Source organism: Nelusetta ayraudi, unplaced genomic scaffold (genome assembly GCF_046127955.1).
Source record: "Nelusetta ayraudi isolate G7.1 ecotype Tasmania unplaced genomic scaffold, CSIRO-AGI_Nayr_v1 ptg000002l, whole genome shotgun sequence".
In the NCBI taxonomy this organism is placed as follows: domain Eukaryota; kingdom Metazoa; phylum Chordata; class Actinopteri; order Tetraodontiformes; family Monacanthidae; genus Nelusetta; species Nelusetta ayraudi.
The window spans coordinates 2,436,747-2,457,500 of NW_027466052.1; the positions used below are offsets into that span (position 1 = coordinate 2,436,747).

The window sequence follows — 20,754 nt, forward strand, 5'->3', positions numbered from 1 at the left end:
GGGGGGGCCTCATCACTGCAGCCGCATTACTGGAGTGCTCCGCCGTGTCTTCTTCACCAGCACCCAGCGTTTGTAGAGACAACCCACTTCTCTTATTTTTTATTTATTTATTTTTTTTACAGTGCATTTCTGAACTGCTGCTGCTCTTTATTACACAACTATAGCTGCTCTACAGTCCAACGCCTCTCTCTTGTCTTTCAGCCCATACGTTCTGTTAAGGAACACACTGGTGATGTGGACTGCAGCCTGCACGTGTCCGTGTGGAGCCATGATGCCACAGACACAGTCCATCACAGAAGCTGATGTTTCAATAAATAAGTTCACTTAAAAATTGAAAGTTAATCCTTTCGACAGCTGGGATGCTGAAAATTTTTAATGATTAAAATATCACATTCTGGCGCATCTTTTATTTTGAAATGAGTTTGTACCGTGACATGGACAGAAATGCATCACAAACGAGAACTGAAATTCTTACTTCTTCAAATAGACACAGCGCCGCCTCGTACAGAGAGCACAGGCCGTCGGCGCTGCGGGTGGGTTCTCGCCACTGGCTGCGATCAGCTGAGGAGCCCTGAAACACACACACGCACACACATGAACAAAGTACAGTCCCAATGGTGACCAACCACCACAAATACTCACAAAGTCATAATTGTGAATGCATACAAAACATATGTATGAATGTATATGTGTATACACTAGAGATGAAACGATTAATCGATTATTGATTAATTGTCGATTAATAATTTAATCGATTGAATTCAATTAGTCGCAATTAATTGAACATTTTCTACACTGCGTATTTTTTTGTTTAATAGCATGGTGTATACCTGTATACCTAGAACAAGTTGCTTTTAAACAACCTTTTTAAAAAAAACTGTTGACCCATCAGAAGTCAACTTAAAGTCAGAGGATAAATGTTGAGGGCGTTTTTTCTTTTCTCTAATGTAAAATGGGTCACATTGGACCCACAACAATATTTAAGGATTAAATAATGTCTTCCTTAATCTCGTTCCTTCCAATTTTCATTGTGAAATTTGGGTTCTCAGGACAAATCGCCGCTTATCATTCATTCATTCATTTTCCATACCCGCTTCTGGTCGTGGGTTAATTGATCGATAAGGTCAATCAACTAACGATTAATGAATTAATCGATAATTTGCATGCCTAGTATATACACATATATACATACATGCACACACATATATATATATATGTATATATCTTGCTCTGTATTCTCTGTTTATAATTACAGGTATTTTATTTTTGTCTATATCCTTAGTTAATATATTTCTTGATTTGTTTGCACTGTAGCCTTTTCTTTTTGCTGCTCCATACAGAATTATTTTTTTTCTCCCTCTGACTTAATACACAGGAAAAAGCTGCTCCTATTCACAACAAGTAGATTACATAAAGTGCCTTCAGCAATAAAGCAGACTTCTTAAAGCCATCATCCTCAGCTGTTTTCACACATTGATGTAAGTCTGATACATCCATCCTGATGCATCCATCCATTTTCTATTACTGCCTTTTCCTGCACACTCAGCCTGTGCGGGGGGGGGGGGGTGGGGGGGTGCTATCCCTACTATCCTGGGGTGAAGGCAGGGTGGACGAATCGCCAGTTCATCGCACACACTCACACCTACACAGAGGATCAAACCCGCAACCTTCTCTTTGTGAGGCCACACTGCCAACCACTGCATCAATGACTCACTCAGTGACTGGAGCCAGAGAGTTATCTGCCGCCATCTTGGCTAGCGGTCCGTCCCCTAAAAATGTCCGGGCGCAGCCTTTCTGCGATTTAGCTATAACGTAAAACAATCAGTTTTTGAAAATTTTCTGAATTGTTATGGAGTAGACAGACACGTGTCAGATGGGACGGACACCCCTACACACTGTCCTGACCTTTCATCCAAAAATTCTATACCTAAAGTTTTCCATTGGATAATCTGTGGATCCGAAATCACTTCGTTCTGCGCAAAAACAACTGCTAACTTTGAGCGCAAAATGTGTTTACACTGAGAAATACAACCAGATGCAGTGCACACTGAAAAAAAAAAGTAAAAACACACAACAACTGAATGACAGACACTTACATACACAAAACAAGCACCATATTAGTGCTAAAGCATCCATTAGAATCAACTAGCTAGCGCACTATTAGCTACAACAGCACATTTCAATCTGACAATGACTTTGTATTGTCCCTGGTGCTGTCTTTATCATCCAACTGCAGTAGTGCTTCTGGTGTCAGACTTACCAGAGATCTTCTCATCTGCATCAGGATGCTCATGAAACAGTCGTAGCCAATCAGTCCCTCCTGGCTCTGCAGCGTCTTGTCCTCCTCCATGCTGCTTACCACCACCGAGGCAGCCAGGGCCATCTCGATCCACTCCAGCAGGTAGCGCAGCGAGCCGCGCTGGGAGGCCAGGCCCAGCAGCAGCTCCGAGGCCAGGCGCCGGCCCAGGGTGTCGGCCCCAGAGTTGGGCATGGTCACGCCCTTAAGGAAGGTGGTCACCTGGGCCAGGCAGTCCAGGCCCATGGGTGGGATCTTGCTCTCGTTGGCCAAGGAGAGGGGCGGCAGAGAGTTCACCACGTCAATGGCTGTGTGAATCACATCGTTGCACAGGTTTATGTTGCCGCCCGGGGTCCCGCCGGGGCCGGGGCAGGGCGGCGGCGGCGGCATCATCCAGCTCTGCCGCAGCAGAGCAAAGAGGAGGCTCAGGCCCGTGCGGACGCCCATTTCGATGAGGGCGTCGGTGCTGGAGCGGGGCCGCTCGCTGACCGAGTGCAGGTCCGCCGAGCCCGAGTTGTTCTCCGGCGAGTGCTGCTGCTGCTTGACCTTGCCCTTGTCGTGGTACTTGTTGGAGAGCGCGTAGAAGATGCGCTGCAGCACCAGCACGCGCTTGCGCAGGGCGGCGGCGAAGGGCGAGTCCGAGCACACCATCTTGGCCAGGGCCAGCTGGCTGCTGAGCAAGGTGTCCAGGTAGTGCTCCTGCTCATCGCTGGACAGCGACTCGCGCTCAAAGTCGGGCAGCTGGGGACCCTTCAGACACAGCACCTGCTGGGGCAGCAGCACCGCCTCCTTGTTGGCCAGCAGCTTGGCGTAGAGCACCGACACGCCCTCCCGGGTGGCGATGCACTCGCTGTCCTCCGTGATCCATGAGCTGTTCAGGTGCTCCAGCCATTTGAGTTTGACTGGCGGGATGGTTAAAGCCATGGCACGTCACTCTGGAGCCATCACACCTGGAGACACACACACGCACGCACATACACCGGTGAAGAGGAGCTGAGAACACACAAGTGAGAGGGGGGAAAAAAACATTACTACAGGATCCTTCTGATCGATTTAGTGGCCGAGCTTCAGCAGGTTAGCGAACACGAAACTTTCCGCTCTCATTTCAATAAAGTTGGACACATTCTCCGCCTGTTTCCACCTCTTTATTTTTCATTGTCACTAAAACCTGGGTGAGGAGTCAGCGCTCATCAGTCTTCATCAATGTGTCACAAACCTCCTGCCATCACATGAGGAACACACAAGCAATCCTAAAAAAAAAAGAAAAAAAAAACCCACAACGCATGCAGGGTCAACAAAGAGGAAGGCGGAACCAACCGACATCAATCAATGAACTTGGCTTCCACCTCTCCAGACAAACAACACAGGAATCTGCTTGACATTGTCATCTTCACGCTTCAATCTGGGAGGAGGCACGGGAGGTCAGCGACAAGGAAGCAACCAAAACACACACTCATCTTCGTCCAGCACGCAACAGTGAGGTTGTGGCTCGCGACAGGACGCGCAAACCTTTCCGCCGCAGTCAAGAAAGTTCACTTTGCCGGGGTTTTCTACCAATAACTGCGCTCTCTGTCCAGTCAAAGGTCCATCATGCTATTCCTGGAAAAGCAACGTTAGGCCATTCCAGCATAAAACTACACACGACATCGCAGGTTGTGCATGACAGCACAAAAACAATATACTGGCAGGAGCTGCACAATGTTGTTTGTCCTATCATGCGAGGACACTACACAGATCGAGGTGCCAACAGACGCACGCCGTTGACAAAGAAAGACGGCATATTGGGGCCCTAAACCAGAGCTGACGGAACGCATTGCTGCTGCACCATTGAGCCATCGTTCCGCTTGTGTTTAACCAGTTTGCAGTTCACCGGTGACATTCAGGTGCTTCCTCCGGTCGCCGTGGAGGTGAACCACTTTCCGACTTGTCCCCAGGCAGCACCGCGCCTGTTCGTGAACAGCAGCACCTAGCAACTGCTAGCTGGTTAAGTCAGGTGGGCAGGTCCTGCGCCGCAACGGCGCCCTCGTCAAACGGTTTCAAACGGGCCCTGGGTGCAGTTGCCAATATGCCACTGACCGGGAATAGGCCGTGAGAGCTAGCGGTGCTGCGGTTACCATGACAGGGCTGCTTTTGCTGGCGCGCAGTCACTGACAGCTTGGCTCGTTGTGTCACGTTAGAGGAGGCATTTCTTTCCAGGGGCTAATGGTTTTTATAGATCACTGACAGCAGATAGGTGGCACCGGGAAACACTCGCGAAGTGCTGCCCCCACCCCGCCAGGTTGCCGGTAGCCCACACAGTCGACAGCGCGTTTGGCAAAGCACGACCATAATATTGAATGTCATGTTGTCAGCAGTTTGTTTTGGATCGAGCCAAAAAGCGACGTCAGTTACGACCGTGGCGCTAATGTTTACGTTAGCTAGCGTTTGGCTAACCGTAGCGCGCCAGCACAGCCAGCGGAGTGCGCATTTTTTTTTTTTTAATAAAAAAAAATACATTAAAAAAAATCCTGATGTGCCGCTGTTTTGTGGGGAACTGTGTGGGATAAATACCGTGACGTTTGCGTGGGGACACCGGCGCGCGTGTCCCCGTCCAAAACGCCCCACGGAGCGGCGGGCTAAGTGGCTAGCTCGGCTTATCTGCTGTATCATAGCACGTTAGCTGGCCGAGGCTACAGCAGCCGGGAGAGGAAGCAAGCCTGGACTCACCGGTAGCTGTCAAAGGGCTTCTTCCTCTTCTTGGGCTTGTGCTTCAGACCAGAACCTAGGTGTGCTTCATTGCAGCGGTGCCAGGGGTTCACTATGGATGGCGCGACTGTGAAAGGGGACCGAGCCATGCGAGAGTGACCATGCCTCCGCCCGCCTCTCCGGTACCTTCCGCCGCTGCAGCTCCGCTCCCTACAGCACCCTAAACCGAGCCCCAGCCCAGGGCGGTGACGTCGGGACCTGTCTGTCTATCTCCCCCGTCTGTCTGCCTGCCTGCCTGCCTGTCTGTCTGTCGGTCGGTCGGTCGGTCTGCCTCCGGTGGACTCCGTGAACCGCACGTCTTCGGCGCGTCCACGCGTTGCAACGCAGACACGCACGCGCACTGACAAAGGAAACGCCGATAACGCAGGTTTCACTGACCGGAGCCTGTCAGTGACCGCACATCATATGAGCACATCATCTGGACGCTTACACATCATCACTGGTGAAACGTCAACATTGGACATTTTCTTTAATGGAGACAACATTAAAAAAAAAAAAAAATGCCAAAGGTATGATTGCATGCAAGGCAGAAAAAGTGAAAAACATTAAAGGAACCATTTGAGCAGAGTCCTCCTTTAATTGGGACTAAATCAGTATCAAAGGAATTACCACCCTAAATTTGACCCAATTAACATTACCTAACAAGTCAATCGGGGAACCCGAATTTTTGAGGAGTGCAGCGCCATTACTCTTCATTTAATGTCAAAATGCCATCTGCTTACCGCTGGTTACCGCTGCATTCACGCTCATGTCTGCAGCAGCAGCAGCAGCAGCAGCAAGGCTTACAGTCACTTCCTGTATGTATGTTTCCCCATTTACTGCTTTGCTCACAGCCAAAATAAAGCTGAGTGGTTACACGATACCAAGCTTCTTTCACCAGAGCTTGGTAAGATGGATGAGCTCTTAGCAAGGTTGATCTAGAGTTTTAGACCTAATTCCCCTGTGCTCAAAGGCTAACAAATATATGTAATGTTTTAATAGGCAACAAAATGTAAAATCAAAACAAATCTAAATATTATGATTTTTTTTTTTTTAGTTAAAAAAAAGCCCCAAATACACAACATGCTTCTAATGCACAATTTTTTGCTCACCCCAACTTTTTCTTGGACTAACCTTTCATAATGTTTAAACCCACAGGGGAAATACAACCCTCTCAGTAGATCTTTTAAACTTTCAATTCAAATTCCTCATTTAGAATTTGCAATTCTAGAAGCGTCTCTTGACTCTACCAATTTATGTTTTATGTACACACAGTATGTTCCTGTTTCCTAAAGAGTAATATACAGTAGGTCAAATTCTGCGCTTTGGAACCACAGTGGTGAGTCTGAGGACAACTTACTGCTTATCTCGCCCCCTGCAGCTGCAGCTAGAATAGTGCGGTTCAGCCCCAGTGCCCTCTATCATTGACATGCATCCTGTTGGCAGTGTTGGCTTGTTTGTCGTCTGCAGGGTTGTTTTGGGGCCATCCAGCGACACCCAGTTGCCCAGGAACTGATGCAAGGAGGGACGAGAGGGGTGACGCGTAGCGCAGCCGGCAGCCTCACTGGAGGCCCTCCAGTGAGAGCAGCTGCATGTCTGCTGCTTTGGCGTTCGGGCTTGTTGTTGAAAAGTGTGGCTAATTTGTCTCAGTGCAAATTCTCCTCATTTACAAGCTCACCATGTGACGCTACCAGCGGCTAATCGGAGCAAACGTCAAGTGTTTCGTCAGAAAAACACTTTTGCCTTGTCATTGTTTTTAGACTTTTCAACAAGGCAGAGGGAATCAATTTCTGTTGTTGTGTTATGTTTTGTGTGTGGACTTTGACCTTGTTTGGCTATTTATGTGTCTAATGACACCATTATTTATGAGCGTTGCATTTAATTCATTCAAATTGTATTGTTGGTCTTTAGGCATTATAACGTTTTCAGCGTCATCTTTGCATATGTATGTTGACCCCTCCCCCACCCCCTTCATTTCTGTCTTAGTCTCCAAGCGAAGTTCTGTCTGGTTCCATGAAATTGAAGAGGAGATGCACACGACAGCAGCAATACTGAGGATAAATCGGATGTTTAGTCTGTTACAAAGAACAACAATTGAGTATCTACACAAAGTTGTGAAAGGTCACACAAAGCCCTCGATGCGGTCATCACCATCAGTTGTGACATTTGTCAATGTGATCAGCACCAGTCGCATGCAGTGGGATCTTTTCAAATCAGACCAGGACTGCTTTCTTCCTGCAATGTGAACACGTTTCTAAATTGGACATCAGATTGTGACCCCAGTTTGAAGAGGCATTCAACAAGATTTCAAGCACACTTAATTGCGTGCTGGCGAGACTCACAAACAATTAAAACAAAAAGAACAGGATGCCTAAAGAATCTTTCGTCATCCCAAAAATCAGTTTCACTGAATCCCTTCACATCAATAAAAAAAAAACAACACCACAGCATCAAGTGCCACCATGAAAATATCAGTCCTGCTTCGTTTTTCTTGTTCACATCATTTCACTTTCTTCCACGACAACTGAGATGCATCCGTTCACCTCCAGACTCTGCACGGTGTGATCACGCCGTGAGTGTGAACTGGTCACATCAGGATCTGGAGTCACATTTTAAAATAAATGGATACAGTCAGGAAATGGAATGATGGTGTGAACCTGGCCTGAGCTGCTGGCCTCACATCAAATATGGCTGATGGATAGGCAGAAAACTTTTCTAGTTCAGTTTTTTCACAGAGTTGGTTGGTTTATTTCTGACAGCCGTGTTGTTTGAGTTCATAAAAAAAACAAAAAAAAAACAATTTTTTTGTTTCTGATTATCTTTGCTGGCCGCTTTCCAGCTCCAGGTTGATCAGCTCCCCCTCACAGGAGCGGTTCAGCAGCTCTTTCAGGGCTTCGTTCACATCGTTGTTGAAGGAGGCGGAGAAGCTGCAGCCGTTGAACCCCCCGCCGCCGCCGGCCCCCGAGGAGGACGAGCCCATCACCTCCTGAACCCACCTCAGCTCATCGGCGAGCTCCAGACGCAGGGCGTCCAGGTGGCTCTGCCTCTCCTGGTAGCGGCCGGCCACGGCGCCCAGGCTGGAGCCGAAGGCCTGCACGTCGTCCTGCAGGCTCCTCTTCAGGGCCTCCACCTTGCGGAACTCGTAGCGGATCTGCGAGAGCTCGTGGCGCACGCCCTCGCTCTCCTCCTTGTACCAGGCCTCCTTCTCGTTGCAGACGGAGGCCAGGGCGTCCACGTCCTCCTGCAGCGCGTCGTGAGCCGACGCCAGGCTGGCAAAGGAGCCCTCCATCTGGCCGATGTCCTCCACCACCTGTGCAAAGCGCTCAAAGTTCACGTAGGTGTTGTTTGGCGGCATGCTGGAGTGGGACTTGATGGTGTACTCCCGCAGGCGCTTGGTCTTCAGCTGGCGCCGCTCCGCCTTCTTCGGCCCCACGGCCTTGTTTTCCTCCCTGCGCTCGTTTGACTTGCGGGACGGAATAGGAGACGGTTAGTGAGGCTTGCACCAGTGTTGCAGCCACTGATGTCCAGGAGATATTTGCACCATTGGCTAACTAATTTCTGTTTTAAACCCCATTTTTACTTAGCAAAAAAAAAAAAGGTAATTTCCAGTTCCATTCCAAATGTCCCTGCAGGAACTTTCAGTTTTTTGTTGTTTGGAGCGCCATCTTTGGACGAAAGCAGCGCAAGCACAGGCAACTGACTTTCAAAAAGGACTCTTTGTCTTTATGGCTGCCCTTTGTACACCAGTAGCTGGATTTCTATTACAGTTTTTCCACATAGAATAGTTTAAATAAAGTACAATTGCGCTTTTAAGCGTCTACATTGAAGGTCGTTTTGGCCACGCAGTGTCGTAATTCTCGTGGAATTTTATCTGGCGAGACTCCGCTGGAAGTAAGACAGACGCTCAGAACCCGTCACGTGTTGCTACGGTTCTCGTTGTGTCAACAGCGGTCGCCTCCACAATATTGAATAAAAGACAAAGGCAATGAGTGAGAGTTCACTGGCAAAGTCCGTGTGCGTGGCAAAGGCCACGTACAGGCGATTTCTAATATGATTGAGAGGATTGGGAATTTCAGAATAGCACTTTGAGATTTGCAAAAATGTAAAGTACCTTATAAATAAAATGCATTATTATTATTATTATTATTATTATTATTATTATATTATTATTATTATTATTAATATTATTCATGTCAAGTCCTGTATTGTGTAAATGCGAAAAAAGTGTTTCCATTGCCCTTTTGCGATATGTGTTTCTACATCAAAAGGTCTGTAATACTTCCTCATGGGAGCATTAAAATCTGTTTAGTGATATTTGAAAGTTTTTAAAAAATTCTGTTGTTTCCGTTACCAGTTTTTTTCACCCAGCTATTTAGGTTTTGTGTATTTCGAATGAGAACCCAGCTGGCAGAACTGAAGCAGTTTGGAAGTTGGCACTCAAGGAGCCGGTACTGGTCTGATCCTCGACTAAACCTCCCCAGAGAAACCATGTCCCAGTTTGCTGACGGAACGTCACAGCTTTTTTGCACACAGAAAAAGTCCTTTAAAATGTCTTTCTCTGCCACTTTCTCATTGATTTTACCTTGATCCATGGGTGATTGAGGGCATCTTGTATGGTCAGTCGTTTCCTGAAACAGGGAAATCAACAACGACGATTTTGCTTCTGAGCTGGCACAACGAAAATGACAATGACACTGACAATATTCTGTTCATTTGTGTCTCCGAAAACTTTAAGAAGCTTCAAAGAAATCCCACCAAATTACATTGTCTTCAGTGTTGCTGGAGTGAATCATCTCCCTACAAAGTGTTTGGACTGACCGACCCTCAGTGAGGTGCTGCCACGCAGAAACTCTTACTTCTTGTCTTTCTCCAGCAGCTGGCTGATGAACTTCTTGGCCAGCTCGCTGGTGTGGCAGAAGAACTCCTCGTCAAAGTCGTAGCTGATGGTCTGGATGTTTTTCAGGGTGTCGTGCTTGGTCTCGCCCAGGAAAGGAGAAGCACCACTGAGCCTGTCGGAACCGTTCCTAATTATGATTTGGACGCAAACTCTTACATTCAAATGTTTTCTATTAGTGAAAATGTACTTCTACTGTTACTGGACTCATGATACAGCCCACTTGTTGGACCCATAAACAGATATGAGTAATGAGCTAAAAATAATATATAATTTATCGTCCAATTATTTTTTTAATGAACATATATGACCTAATGTCAAACATTGCAGACACTTCTCCATCTGCTTTATACAATAAATGTAGATTACCTTCAGCTGAGCTGTACAGTGCGGAGAAAGCGGCAGTCTGAGTTTGACTTACAGGATGTAGGTGATGACGCCGACGCTCCACATGTCGGCTTCCAGACCCAGCGGCTCGTAATTGACAATCTCCGGCGCTAAAGGGTGAGAAAGGTGAGAGGGAAAACGTTTTTTGCAGTTGTGATCGTCCCAAGCAGTGATGAAAACACTGGCCACCTCTTACCGACAAACTCTGGCGTTCCAAAGATGTTTTTAAACTCCACCCCTGCTTCGATTTTATGGGCCAGTCCAAAGTCGATGAGTTTGATTCTGGGTAGCAGGGCGTTTTTCTCCAGGAGCATGATGTTCTCTGGCTGCAGATTACAAATGAAGATGACTGAAACAGACAGGTTCTGGTGTTCCCCTTGGCTTACTTCTTGGACCAGTTAAATTTAAAGCTTCTCCGTATTTTAGCTATGTTCAAATCGTTTCAAATCTTTCTTCTGGGACTTCAGTGGAGCAGCATCACATGCTTAACTCGGATCTCCAGACAAAAGTACATTTATCCCTCCGTTTGCAACCTCGCTTTCAAAATTAAGCTTTGTTAGAACTTCCAGAGATTTGGGAAGGTGTTTGCCAATAAAACAAACAGTGACAACAACAACAAAAACAACAGTAAAAACAAAATCAAACAAAAATAATATTTGAGTGAATTTTGCAAGATAAACACACACTACCAAGTTTGTGTGTATGCGTGTGTGGTGTTCCACTAGGCTTACTTCTTGGCTCAGTAGAGTGTTGACGCAAAGGCCAATCAACAAAGATGTTTGGTGGCTGCAGGTATGTGCGGCAGCAGGACAGCTTATAACCACCAATTAAATTCAACATTAGTATCCTTATACTGTACCGATACTTTCAAAATTATTTCTGTCCTTATTTTTATCAGCAGTCTTAGTTAAATATCAGTTCAGTGTGATAAACAAAGTGGTTGAGACCCCATGACAGACAGCCGAACAGAGATTTAATAAAATTTTCCGCTCATAGTTCATGCAGACTGCTCAGTGTCTACATGAACTATTCATCATTCACCACACCTCCAATGTCAAAAGTGATGAGTCAGCCTGAGTGGCAAAAGTTCAGTGTGACATGTGTGTGTGTGGTTTTGTTTTGATCAAACCGTGACGGCTAAATCCATCAAGCACGGGATTATCTCCGTGCAATTTTTCTTCCACTGCCCAAGTCTGGATTTTGAACACGCCACAACAGTGCAGTAGGCTTCTGAAAGCTGTGATGGACCAACCTTGAGGTCAAAGTGGGCAATTTTTCTGGCGTGGAGGTAGTTCACCCCCTCCAGGATCTGCTTGATGAACTGAGTGGCTTCCTCCTCGCTCAGCGACTCCTTCTGCGCGAGGAAGTCAAACAGCTCACCTCCAGAGACCCTGAAACAGCGACATCGGCTACACTCTTAGTCTGCATGGCTTTCTGGCCTCTCCGGCCTCCACCACAAACACCGGCCCTCTCCTCTCGTCTCCTCTCGTCTCCTCGCAGTCTCTTGCTTTACAGGCAGCAGCAGCAGCAGCTCCCCACAGTGGCGGCTTACTCACAGCTCCAGGATGAGCACCACATCGGTGCGGTTCTCGTAGACGTCGTGCAGCATGACAATGTTGGGGTGCTGGATCTGCTGCAGGATCTCCACCTCCCGCTCGATCTCCTCCCGCCGCACCCCCCGAGAGCTGGTCAAGCTCTGGCGCTTTTTGATGAACTTGGCGGCAAACTCTAGGCCAGTGCTCTTCTCCCGGCACTGCTTCACGATGGCAAACTGCCCACTGTGCCACAGAGGAGAAGGATAGAACTTTATTCTTCCCCTGGATGTTTTTTTCCACAAGTATAAATTATTTGTATTTTGACCTTCATACATAAATTGTATTATCTCTTATATAACAAGATAAATACATTTTAGTTGGTGGTAAAACATAGGTGTTTACTGTCGTTTGGTCTTAAGAAAACTAAAACAAAAACATGATGCTAAGAGACAGAAAAACAACACTAAACACAACAATGAATCGCATTTGTCGCAGTGTTTCAAAACAGTCCCATGTGAGGGCACTGCAGTCTATTTTCTTCCTGAGTGGCGCTGCGTGAGCCAACATTCCTCATCAGCAGCCGGACCCTGGGCTGAGAGAGTTGAAGCTAAAGATAGAAAGCTTTAAAAGGCAGCAGGAATATCTACTCCACACACAGGACAGGCTTACTTTTTATTTTGTCTGTGAAAAAAATACAATCTAATCTGGGGTTTAATAAAGCAGCTGGTTTTGAATTCTGTTTGCGTGCTGCGCATTTAAATGTGCGTTTGTTAAAAAAAAAAAACCTGTTTCACTTCATTCAGGGTTTAACGCTGATATCAATTTTTATAGGATGTTTATTCACATCATGGCTGATGGCTTCTCACAAAGCCAAATAACTGGTACAACAATTTAATGGACCTCATCTTGAAGAACCTTGTACGTATTGCAGATTTTCTTCAAGAAACAGGAAATGTTAGTCTTTGTGTTAAAAAGCAAACTGGTAGCAGGAAAACCAATCCATGGTTTACATGTAAAACATAGAAATAGGTGTAACTGTTTAGACACCATTTGTAGCAATGCCATTTTTTGTGAGCTAAAAATCGAAATGTTTGATTCACAGATTCAAACCCTAACCCACATTTTCTCATTACAAAACTGAGATGGAATTCCACATTGAATGGCAGAATTTTCTACATATTTACAATTATTTGACATTATGTGTTTACATACATACACACACGTGATATGCCATCCATTTATAGGTTTGTGATCCCGTGTGTAACCTCGCTGTTTTTCCTCGATGAAGATTTTCATTTCTGTACTTCAGACTTCGTGCATGTACTCTCCGGATTTACATTGACATAAGCGACTCGGCTGGTGGCCTACCTTCCCAACTCCTCTCCAATCTCGTAAAAGTCTTCCACTCTCTGCTGCTTGAACGCGTCCATGGTCACAGAGGCTGAGTTGACGGAGTTCACGTGGAAACCTTTTCATAAGTGCAAACATAAACGAGCAGTTCGTGTAATTGGTCATTTCATGACCTGCCAACAGTGACGGTCACTACGAGGACAAGATAAAGAGTTGTACCCGCTCAGTTTGCTGCTGCTGCTGCTGCTCTGCTGGAACGCCGACGCTCATTCAGGAGTCCATTAAGAAAAGCACAGATTTAGGGCTGCGCTGTCTTCCATTCCGGCTACTATTAAGCTTCTACTCTAATTCGAGCGCGACCGCTACTACCGTGTGGCCGCCTGCCAATAACACTTCACGTAAAGTCACGTCCGTTTTCAAAACTGAATTGAAGGAGGGGCGCTACGAAGTCGTTCAGCTCTGAGGAAAGTGTACGACAATGTGAATGACATTTGATTGGTTCGCCCTCTTCCTGACTCCATGCTACCAGGAATGACCACCTGTTCGGCTGCAGTGTCAACTGACACCTGTTGCCTAGTGCCCACGCCTGCGCCAACTCGCAGTGACGTCACTCCGTATTGTCCAGTCAAACAAATTCTGTCCCAAACTCAACCTACTGTACACGTTGAAATTAGAAATAAAGCCCCTGTAGCTCCTGTAGCAACAGTCTGTTTAGCATGCAGTAGTGGTGGGCGTATCGATCCAAATATCGATAATATCGATACCAATGTTGATATTGGTATTGATCGATATGTGTGTAATTGATACTTTTTATCTAAATATTGCATTTATATATATTGTTTTGTGTACAACATTCAAAATACTACAGCGTTGCCCATTAAGATGTAATAAAATGTTTTGTTTTTCTGTTTTACCCCTACTTATGAATTTATTGTGACTATAGTTCCATGCAGGGAAAAAAATGATTGAGGTTCAAACATCCAGTTTTTTTATGAGGCTGAGTTTAGGAAGTTGGAATGGATGGTGTGGAGTGGACCAATGTTTTCTATTTAGCTAAAATGCCCAAATTCTGTCACTAACTAATTGTAACTAATTAATAATCCACAGAGGGTAAAAAAAACAAAAAAACAAAAAACACAAAAACACTTTAAGGTGATGAAAATTAATTCAGATTTAGCTATTTGATGTTATATTCCCCATTATAAAAACAAAACAAAAACAATATTGGTATTGTATTGGTATTGGCGATACTGACCTATTATTTATTTGGTACTGGATCAATAACCAAGTCTTGCAGCATCACATATCATGCAGCAAAACTGGGCAGGTCGAGGCAGTGGGCGGGGCTTAATTGAGACCAACATGCCGTCACCAAACGGCATCACTGTTGATTGATAAATTTGTTTGGTTTGTTTCAAAAAAGTGTCTATACTTACCATCCAATAATACCAATATAAAAGATTTCAAATATAACACAGCATATTTTTTCTTAAAAGTGAACAGATCTTGTTGGTAAATCTAGAGTGTGTAAATGATAATGAATAAATAATACTTAAGACATATAAAACACAATAGTGAGAATAACTGATACATAATTCATAAAATAACCTCAAAGGATCCTAATTTTTCAACTCTAAAATAACAAAAAACAACAACTCGAAAATCCAAAGTTCCAACATCGGTTTATCTCGACAATTGAACCACTCAAAAATGGTAGCATAGTGACATGTAATGGTGGAACAAGGAACACAGATAGTAAAATGAAGCTTTAAGCATGACGAGAGGTGCAAGGTGACAGGAGTCACTGGGAACAATGACACCATTCAGGCCAGAGAGATAAAACAGTGGAAATAATCAAATGAGGAATCTCATTTTCCTTTTGAGAGTGAAGCATCAGAGCAAGGCAGAGGGGAGTCCAGGTTAGACTGCTTGTAACGTGCGACACTTGAGGATGGACCAGAAGTCCGACGTCGATCCCAGCATGGAGGCGTCTGAAAGGGGCTTGAAGGAGCTGGTGCTCCGGTGGTTCATGGAGACACAGGCGTCACTCATCCTCAGCAACGGCAACTTCCCCGACTGGTTCCAAGGTTTTGCTGTGAGACAGTAAGCAATGCAGAGGAAGTCTTCTATGGGAGGATGTGGATTTAGCTGTTAAGCTGTATTCAATTGATTGGTGGACCCGCCACTTTATGTAATGGTTTTCTACAATTTGAATCCTCCCACTATTGAAATATCTTTCCTATGTGTCAAGAAATGGTCAAACTAGACCATGAAGTGAAACAGAAGGGAACTAAAAAACTGAACTTAAAGTTTATTATCTTAACTTGTTCCAATATGGTTTGTAAAGTCACAGACTCTTGGGCTCAACCGGGATGTTTCATTCCCTGTAAATACAGATTTCACGTGCCTTTGGAAGAAGAGCAAATTGGCACTTTTTAATTTGAAATGAGGAATCACATATGGAATCTATGCTGATTGAATCAATTTCCCTGGAAAAAAGTTAATAGCCTCGGGATGCGTTGGGCCATCTTTGATCTGATCTTCTACCACAGCAAATTTTTTAAAAAATGAAACATTTCTGTTTAATTGCTTGTGTCTGCCTCTGTCCACCAGGGACACAGAAGATCTGTTGAGAGATAAAGACTTGGGCACTTTCCTCATTCGTCTCAGTGACAAAGCCTTTGGATTCATCCTGTCCTACAAGTGAGGCATAGTCCATTCTTCCCATTGCTGGGTTTTTGTTGCATTTTCACTGCTGACTCTCTGAATCTGATTGGCCTCTGCTGACGATGTGCTTCTCCTCCCAAGGGGTTACGACAGGTGTCGCCATTTTGTCATTACCCAGAACCAGGATGGACAATTTGTCATAGCGGGAGACTATCAGACATACGCAAGCCTGACAGAGCTGATAGAGCACTACAAAGCCAGCCCCATCCAGCCCTTTGGAGAATACCTCACTTCCAGTTGTCACCAGGTGGGCGAGTGGGGCGTCAGGGTTGTCACACTCGTAAAAATAGGCTCTGTTTTTTGCCAACTTTGAATGAATTTTGAGGCTTATTCAAGACTGTATTTCTGAAAAACAGCCATTGAATAGATCAGCCACCTTCCAAGTGTTTCTATCATGTTCAAGAGTGGGTAAAATGTATTGCAAAGAATCTGTCCGTCTGGGAAACTGCTGCAACGTGACATGGCAAACCAAACATTTCACAATTTTTTTTCGTTTACGGCTTATATCCATCTGGTAAACAGCTTTTGGAAAGGCTTCAAAAATTGTATAAAGTAAAGACATGATGATGTTTTTTTGACATATGGTTGTCAGTTCAATAAGTATACTCCACAAAGTGCTGTTGGCGTGGATTTAAGTGCAGAGTTATTAGCACGTAATAGATGCCAGTACATGCATACATGTTTCAGCAAAAGTAAAATCTAATGCTGATCTCCGAACTCTGACCTTCAACTCTGAGCTGTTTCGATTGCGCTGATGTTTTTTTTTCTGAGCTAGCAACTTATTTCACTAGACCAAATCCTGCCATGACATGCGGCTGATATTTCCAGTGTAACACAGGTGTGCTGTACGACGTGGTGACTTACAACAGCAATGAGACGCCGGGGTCAAATGTCCGAGCCTTACGGACTCTGTGGGACCAGAAAGCCGAGCCCTGCGCCAGTCAGAGAGCTCAACAGCAAAGTGACAGTCCCGCCTCACCGCCGCCCGCACTGCCGCCCAAGTCCAAGAGCAGGAAGCTGACGGGGGCCATGTCGGTCGACACGGTGTCCCTCGCACAGGTGAGGTGAGCCCTCAGCAGCACCAGCTGCAACCCAAAATGGTGACGTAAAGTTTAAAGGCAAAAAAACAACTTATCTCCGACTGAAGACTGAGCCCTTATTACATTTTACTGATTGACGTGATTTGTCTGCTGCAGTCATTCACACACTGCCTGTGTGTTACTTTGAGGTGGGAGGTAACAAAGTGCTAAGTACTCTTTTAATGTACTTTAGTAGATTTTTCAGGTATCTACACTTGAATTTTTTTTTTCTGACAACCTTTTACTTTGCCTTTCTGCATTTTTACACAAATATCTGTACTTTCTACTTCTTATATTGAAAAAACATGCAGTTACTTTTGTGTTTAAAAGCGTTTAAAAGATACACATTCTGTTCAAAGTAATTCACTAATTATCTAGTTGCTGTTGCTTGATTATGTTTTAGAGGGAGATGATTTCACTGTTCCTTGGCTTTGGAGTCACTGTTCAGTACATTTTCTCAGAAAAATGTAGAAAATAATATTGTTTACTGTTATTAAAAAGGTCAACATCCAGTGATGGCTCAGTGGTCATAGCTTATAGTGATTAAAGTTTGGTTGAGCTGCTGTTTCATTTTTGCAACATCATGAACAAATGTATTGTTTCTTTAATGGCAAAGAAAAAATATACCTTTTACATAAAAACATTACAGAACCAGTCCTTACTTTTTTTAAAACAAGATTCCATACTTTTTACTTTAGGTCTGAATAGTAATACTTTTGCCACCTCTGGTGTTACGTCTTTCAGGCGGTGCCGCCGGTCCCAAAGCGAGGCGTTCCTCTGGGCCTCTCCATCAAAGGATCCTTACCAAGCGTCACATCCCACCAGGTGGAGACCCAGAGCGAAGTGACCAGATCTCACAGAGCAAGAGGAAACACAAAGTCAGTTCTGGTGTCCAACTGGGACTTATACAGCAATGCTGAAATGAGTCGGCCAGGTGATCTTGTCCGTAACTTCCCCGAGTCCGCTCAGGTGGAGGGCAGAGGAAGGTCTTCACAGAGACTGAGCGACGACATGGAGGAAGAGGAGGAACAAAGCGACGAGCAAGAATACTCAAACCAGCTGAGGAGCTCCACCTGTACATCATACCCAGCGTTCCCGCTGAGGAGGGTCACCTGTCACACCTACTCGCTCCACGAGCCGAAGCTGGGCAGCTCTTGGTCTGAACAGCAAGCTGACACAATGGAAGTGTCCCAGTCCAACCCGCTGTATCAGACTTCCCAGGGGCCTATGGGGACAAGCTCACAGCAGGAGGGTGAGGCATACGCAAATGTTCTCCGGAGACCATCGCCTGTTGGACTTCCAGATGACACGTACGAGCAGATCCCCGTGGAGAACATCCAGGGCAACACGTACGAGTCGCTGGAGGCAGTGAAGACCAGGAAGTCCAAATCCACCCGAGGGAAAAATGTGAGTGGCCGAGAAAACACAGGGCCACTCGAGGAGATCCAGTTTTAACCTTTTCCTTTTTCTCTTCTGTTTGCAGAATATGAAATGGAAGAAATTCCTCCCTGACCGGAAGAAAAAATAAGTGCTACCTGAAGGAGTATGACATAGTAGCTCTTTGACCATATTTTTTTCCCCCTGCGATTAAGTTTTTTTTTTTTTTTTAAACATAAGATGCTTACAACTTAAATCAAGAAGTATCTCTGACGTAACCACAAAGTGATGGTAAATCTAGGTGATTCAAATGTTTAAGAGTGATGGAAATAGCGACCTGGTGTTACTTTAGAATGGTTTCAATTTCATGATGGGTCAATTGTCCTGTTTTGTGTGTGTGTGTGTGTGTGTGTGTGTGTGTGTGTGTGTGTGTGTGTGTGTGTGCGTGTGTGCGTGCGTGCGTATGTGTGTGTGTTATACTAATTACTACTAAACCAGAGGAATAACACAATTATGATCATTATCCAATTCTTATAAACTTAAGTACCATTTGGATTTTACATGATTCGTTAGTTTGCTCTTAATTCATTGAAAGCCTCTGAAAATACATCTGTGTTCTGTCAACTGCCATGTTCTCTCCAAAGTTACACCAGACTTAATAAAACAACAACAACGAACTCTGTGCGGCGCGTAGTTTTTTCACTGACAGTTCCCCCCGTGACCACTGGACGTCCAACATGTCTTTATTCGCTGCCGATCATCCACCAGAGAAGAAGAAGGAATCCCGGAAGTACGTCTTCCAAATAGATTCCTGTTAAAAGTAAAATACATTTGATCGTCCCACTTACATTAAGGCGGAATATAAACTTGAGGGAATCGGTTCTCAGCAGGACGATGGGCACCAGAGATGACGAATACGACTACTTGTTCAAAGGTAGATTAAAAAAACAAAACAAAACAAATCCGGTGCAGTTCGAGATTGTGCGGTTTGGCTTGACAGGCGAACCAGGCCAGCTGTTTTCAAAGCTATGCTAACTTAGCCAACCTTTGTGCTCAGATCGCTTTTTGTCGCTCTTCCCGAGGCATGTCAACTGCTCTGTTCGGGCAAGCTGGCAACAGAAACCCATCACCTGTGCCCTCTGGATAATAAACCGGACGAAGTCGTGACGTGCCGTTAGTTGTTTTTGGCCAGCAACCGGCCCTCTCGTTTTGCGGCTAACGTTAGCCTTTAGCTGGCGGACATCGTACGCACGTCGGACACACCTAACGCTCACCGTTATCGTGACATCTTCTCAAGCAAAACCCGAGGGGGAAACAGAGTGACCAGCGCAGTTTAGAGACACAAGTGGCCCCCATTAACGCTCCTTAATAAGCAGTATAATAAATGATGAAAGTAATTACCAAGTCTGACCAATAGGCTGTGTTAATTAGGTGTCGTAAAGCCGGGCACAACCGATAATAGAGGACGGGGCCAGACGGAGGTGAATACCACTGTAAACAAACGACATCACTTGTCATGTCAATAAACTGATAGTTGAAGCCGAGTGAGTGCGAAGACTACTCAAAGATCTGCTATGACTCCATTGCAAATACCGTCTCACATCTCATTGTCTGTTAGTGGCAAAATCTACGTGTAGTTAATACCCTAATAGATGTATAAACATTTAACAGCTAATATGACGGCACTAGAAATGTATCACTACCTACAGACCGTCCTGACAGCGTGCAAGGTCGAAGCTGTTCAGAGATTTTAACCTGGTTTATCTGATAGATGAATTTGGATGAATTTGTTTAACGGCAAATAAATCTCCAACTGTCAAGTCAGCAGCGCGATAACCAAACCTGCTAGCAGGTGTGAGCAGATGGCCGCAGATAAGTTGAAGTTTGCCCTCCCCCCTCCCACTCCCCACACACTCCTCCGACTAATGCCAGTTTAAATGGTTCAAAGGTCACGTCATGTTCACCGACAGTATCCAGAAACTTGTTCAGTACTTGGTTCAGCTTCAGAGCAGGTGAAGCTGTCGGTGTCCACACCGTTGTCAATTAGCACCTTTCAGCGCGTGTCGTTGCAGCGGGTGTCCTCTTAAAGTCTCCGTTCTGCGTTCCAGTTGTCCTCATCGGCGACTCTGGTGTAGGAAAGAGTAACCTGCTGTCCCGCTTCACCCGCAACGAGTTCAACTTGGAGAGCAAGAGCACCATCGGGGTTGAGTTCGCCACACGCAGCATCCAAGTGGACGGCAAGACGGTGAAGGCTCAGATCTGGGACACGGCTGGCCAGGAGCGCTACAGGGCCATCACATCAGCGTGAGTGGGCGTCTGCGGTGCCCCAGAGGCTCGGTTCACAAAGCCAGTCAGCTGACCCCGGGCTGCGTTGCAGGTATTACC

At 45.5% G+C, this 20,754-nt stretch overlaps 4 protein-coding genes and 1 long non-coding RNA gene across 24 annotated transcripts in view; 2 read left to right on the top strand and 3 right to left on the bottom strand.

Annotated features, from left to right (window-relative positions):
- herc1 (HECT and RLD domain containing E3 ubiquitin protein ligase family member 1) overlaps positions 1-6,673 on the bottom strand; it is a 57,452-nt gene extending 50,779 nt beyond the window's left edge. For 5 of the 15 annotated variants that reach the window (XM_076047653.1, XM_076047570.1, XM_076047818.1 and 2 more), the window contains exons 1-3: positions 5,003-5,539; positions 2,261-3,246; positions 476-571 (exon numbers count right to left, since the gene is read on the bottom strand). In XM_076047653.1, the coding sequence (XP_075903768.1) occupies positions 476-571; positions 2,261-3,220 (1,056 nt within the window). In that variant the 5' untranslated portion in view covers positions 3,221-3,246; positions 5,003-5,539. Of the gene's footprint in view, positions 1-475; positions 572-2,260; positions 3,247-3,464; positions 3,547-5,002; positions 5,648-6,380 lie in introns of those variants that run through there. The other 10 variants (XM_076047481.1, XM_076048237.1, XM_076047989.1 and 7 more) reach the window with 7 other exon arrangements.
- A 964-nt stretch (positions 6,674-7,637) lies between these two features.
- Positions 7,638-13,819, bottom strand: dapk2a (death-associated protein kinase 2a). Its single transcript, XM_076048287.1, has 9 exons — positions 13,406-13,819; positions 13,205-13,304; positions 11,858-12,079; positions 11,554-11,692; positions 10,498-10,627; positions 10,336-10,411; positions 9,877-10,029; positions 9,603-9,648; positions 7,638-8,483 (listed from the first exon to the last, which is right to left on the bottom strand). Exons 2-9 carry the CDS (start codon positions 13,264-13,266, stop codon positions 7,836-7,838), a joined length of 1,476 nt encoding a protein of 491 aa, XP_075904402.1. The 5' UTR covers positions 13,267-13,304; positions 13,406-13,819; the 3' UTR covers positions 7,638-7,835.
- Positions 13,820-15,124: 1,305 nt separating this feature from the next.
- Positions 15,125-18,604, top strand: sh2d7 (SH2 domain containing 7). Of its 2 annotated transcripts, XM_076048716.1 has the most exons (6): positions 15,125-15,289; positions 15,800-15,889; positions 15,995-16,160; positions 16,742-16,972; positions 17,737-18,399; positions 18,476-18,604. In XM_076048716.1, the coding sequence occupies exons 1-6, from the start codon at positions 15,138-15,140 to the stop codon at positions 18,518-18,520; spliced, it is 1,347 nt and encodes a 448-aa protein (XP_075904831.1). In that variant the 5' UTR covers positions 15,125-15,137; the 3' UTR covers positions 18,521-18,604. The 2 variants fall into 2 exon arrangements, with proteins under 2 accessions (XP_075904831.1, XP_075904760.1); XM_076048645.1 differs by lacking the exon at positions 18,476-18,604 and having other exon boundaries at positions 17,737-18,447.
- Positions 15,125-19,857, bottom strand: LOC142903442 (uncharacterized). Of its 2 annotated transcripts, none has more exons than XR_012929247.1 (4): positions 19,771-19,857; positions 17,716-19,180; positions 16,778-16,998; positions 15,125-15,279 (listed from the first exon to the last, which is right to left on the bottom strand). It is a non-coding gene; the product is annotated as an uncharacterized LOC142903442 (long non-coding RNA). The 2 variants fall into 2 exon arrangements; XR_012929246.1 differs by lacking the exon at positions 19,771-19,857 and adding an exon at positions 19,415-19,747.
- The window catches only part of rab11a (RAB11a, member RAS oncogene family), a 5,951-nt gene continuing 4,359 nt past the window's right edge, over positions 19,163-20,754 (top strand). For all 4 annotated transcript variants that reach the window (XR_012929225.1, XR_012929231.1, XM_076048836.1 and 1 more), the window contains exons 1-3: positions 19,163-19,303; positions 20,478-20,673; positions 20,747-20,754. The exon at positions 20,747-20,754 is cut by the window's right edge and continues 186 nt beyond it. Coding sequence is in view for 2 of the 4 variants with exons in the window: in XM_076048836.1 (XP_075904951.1) it covers positions 19,264-19,303; positions 20,478-20,673; positions 20,747-20,754 (244 nt within the window). In the remaining 2 variants the exon portion in view is untranslated. The remainder of the gene's footprint in view (positions 19,304-20,477; positions 20,674-20,746) is intronic.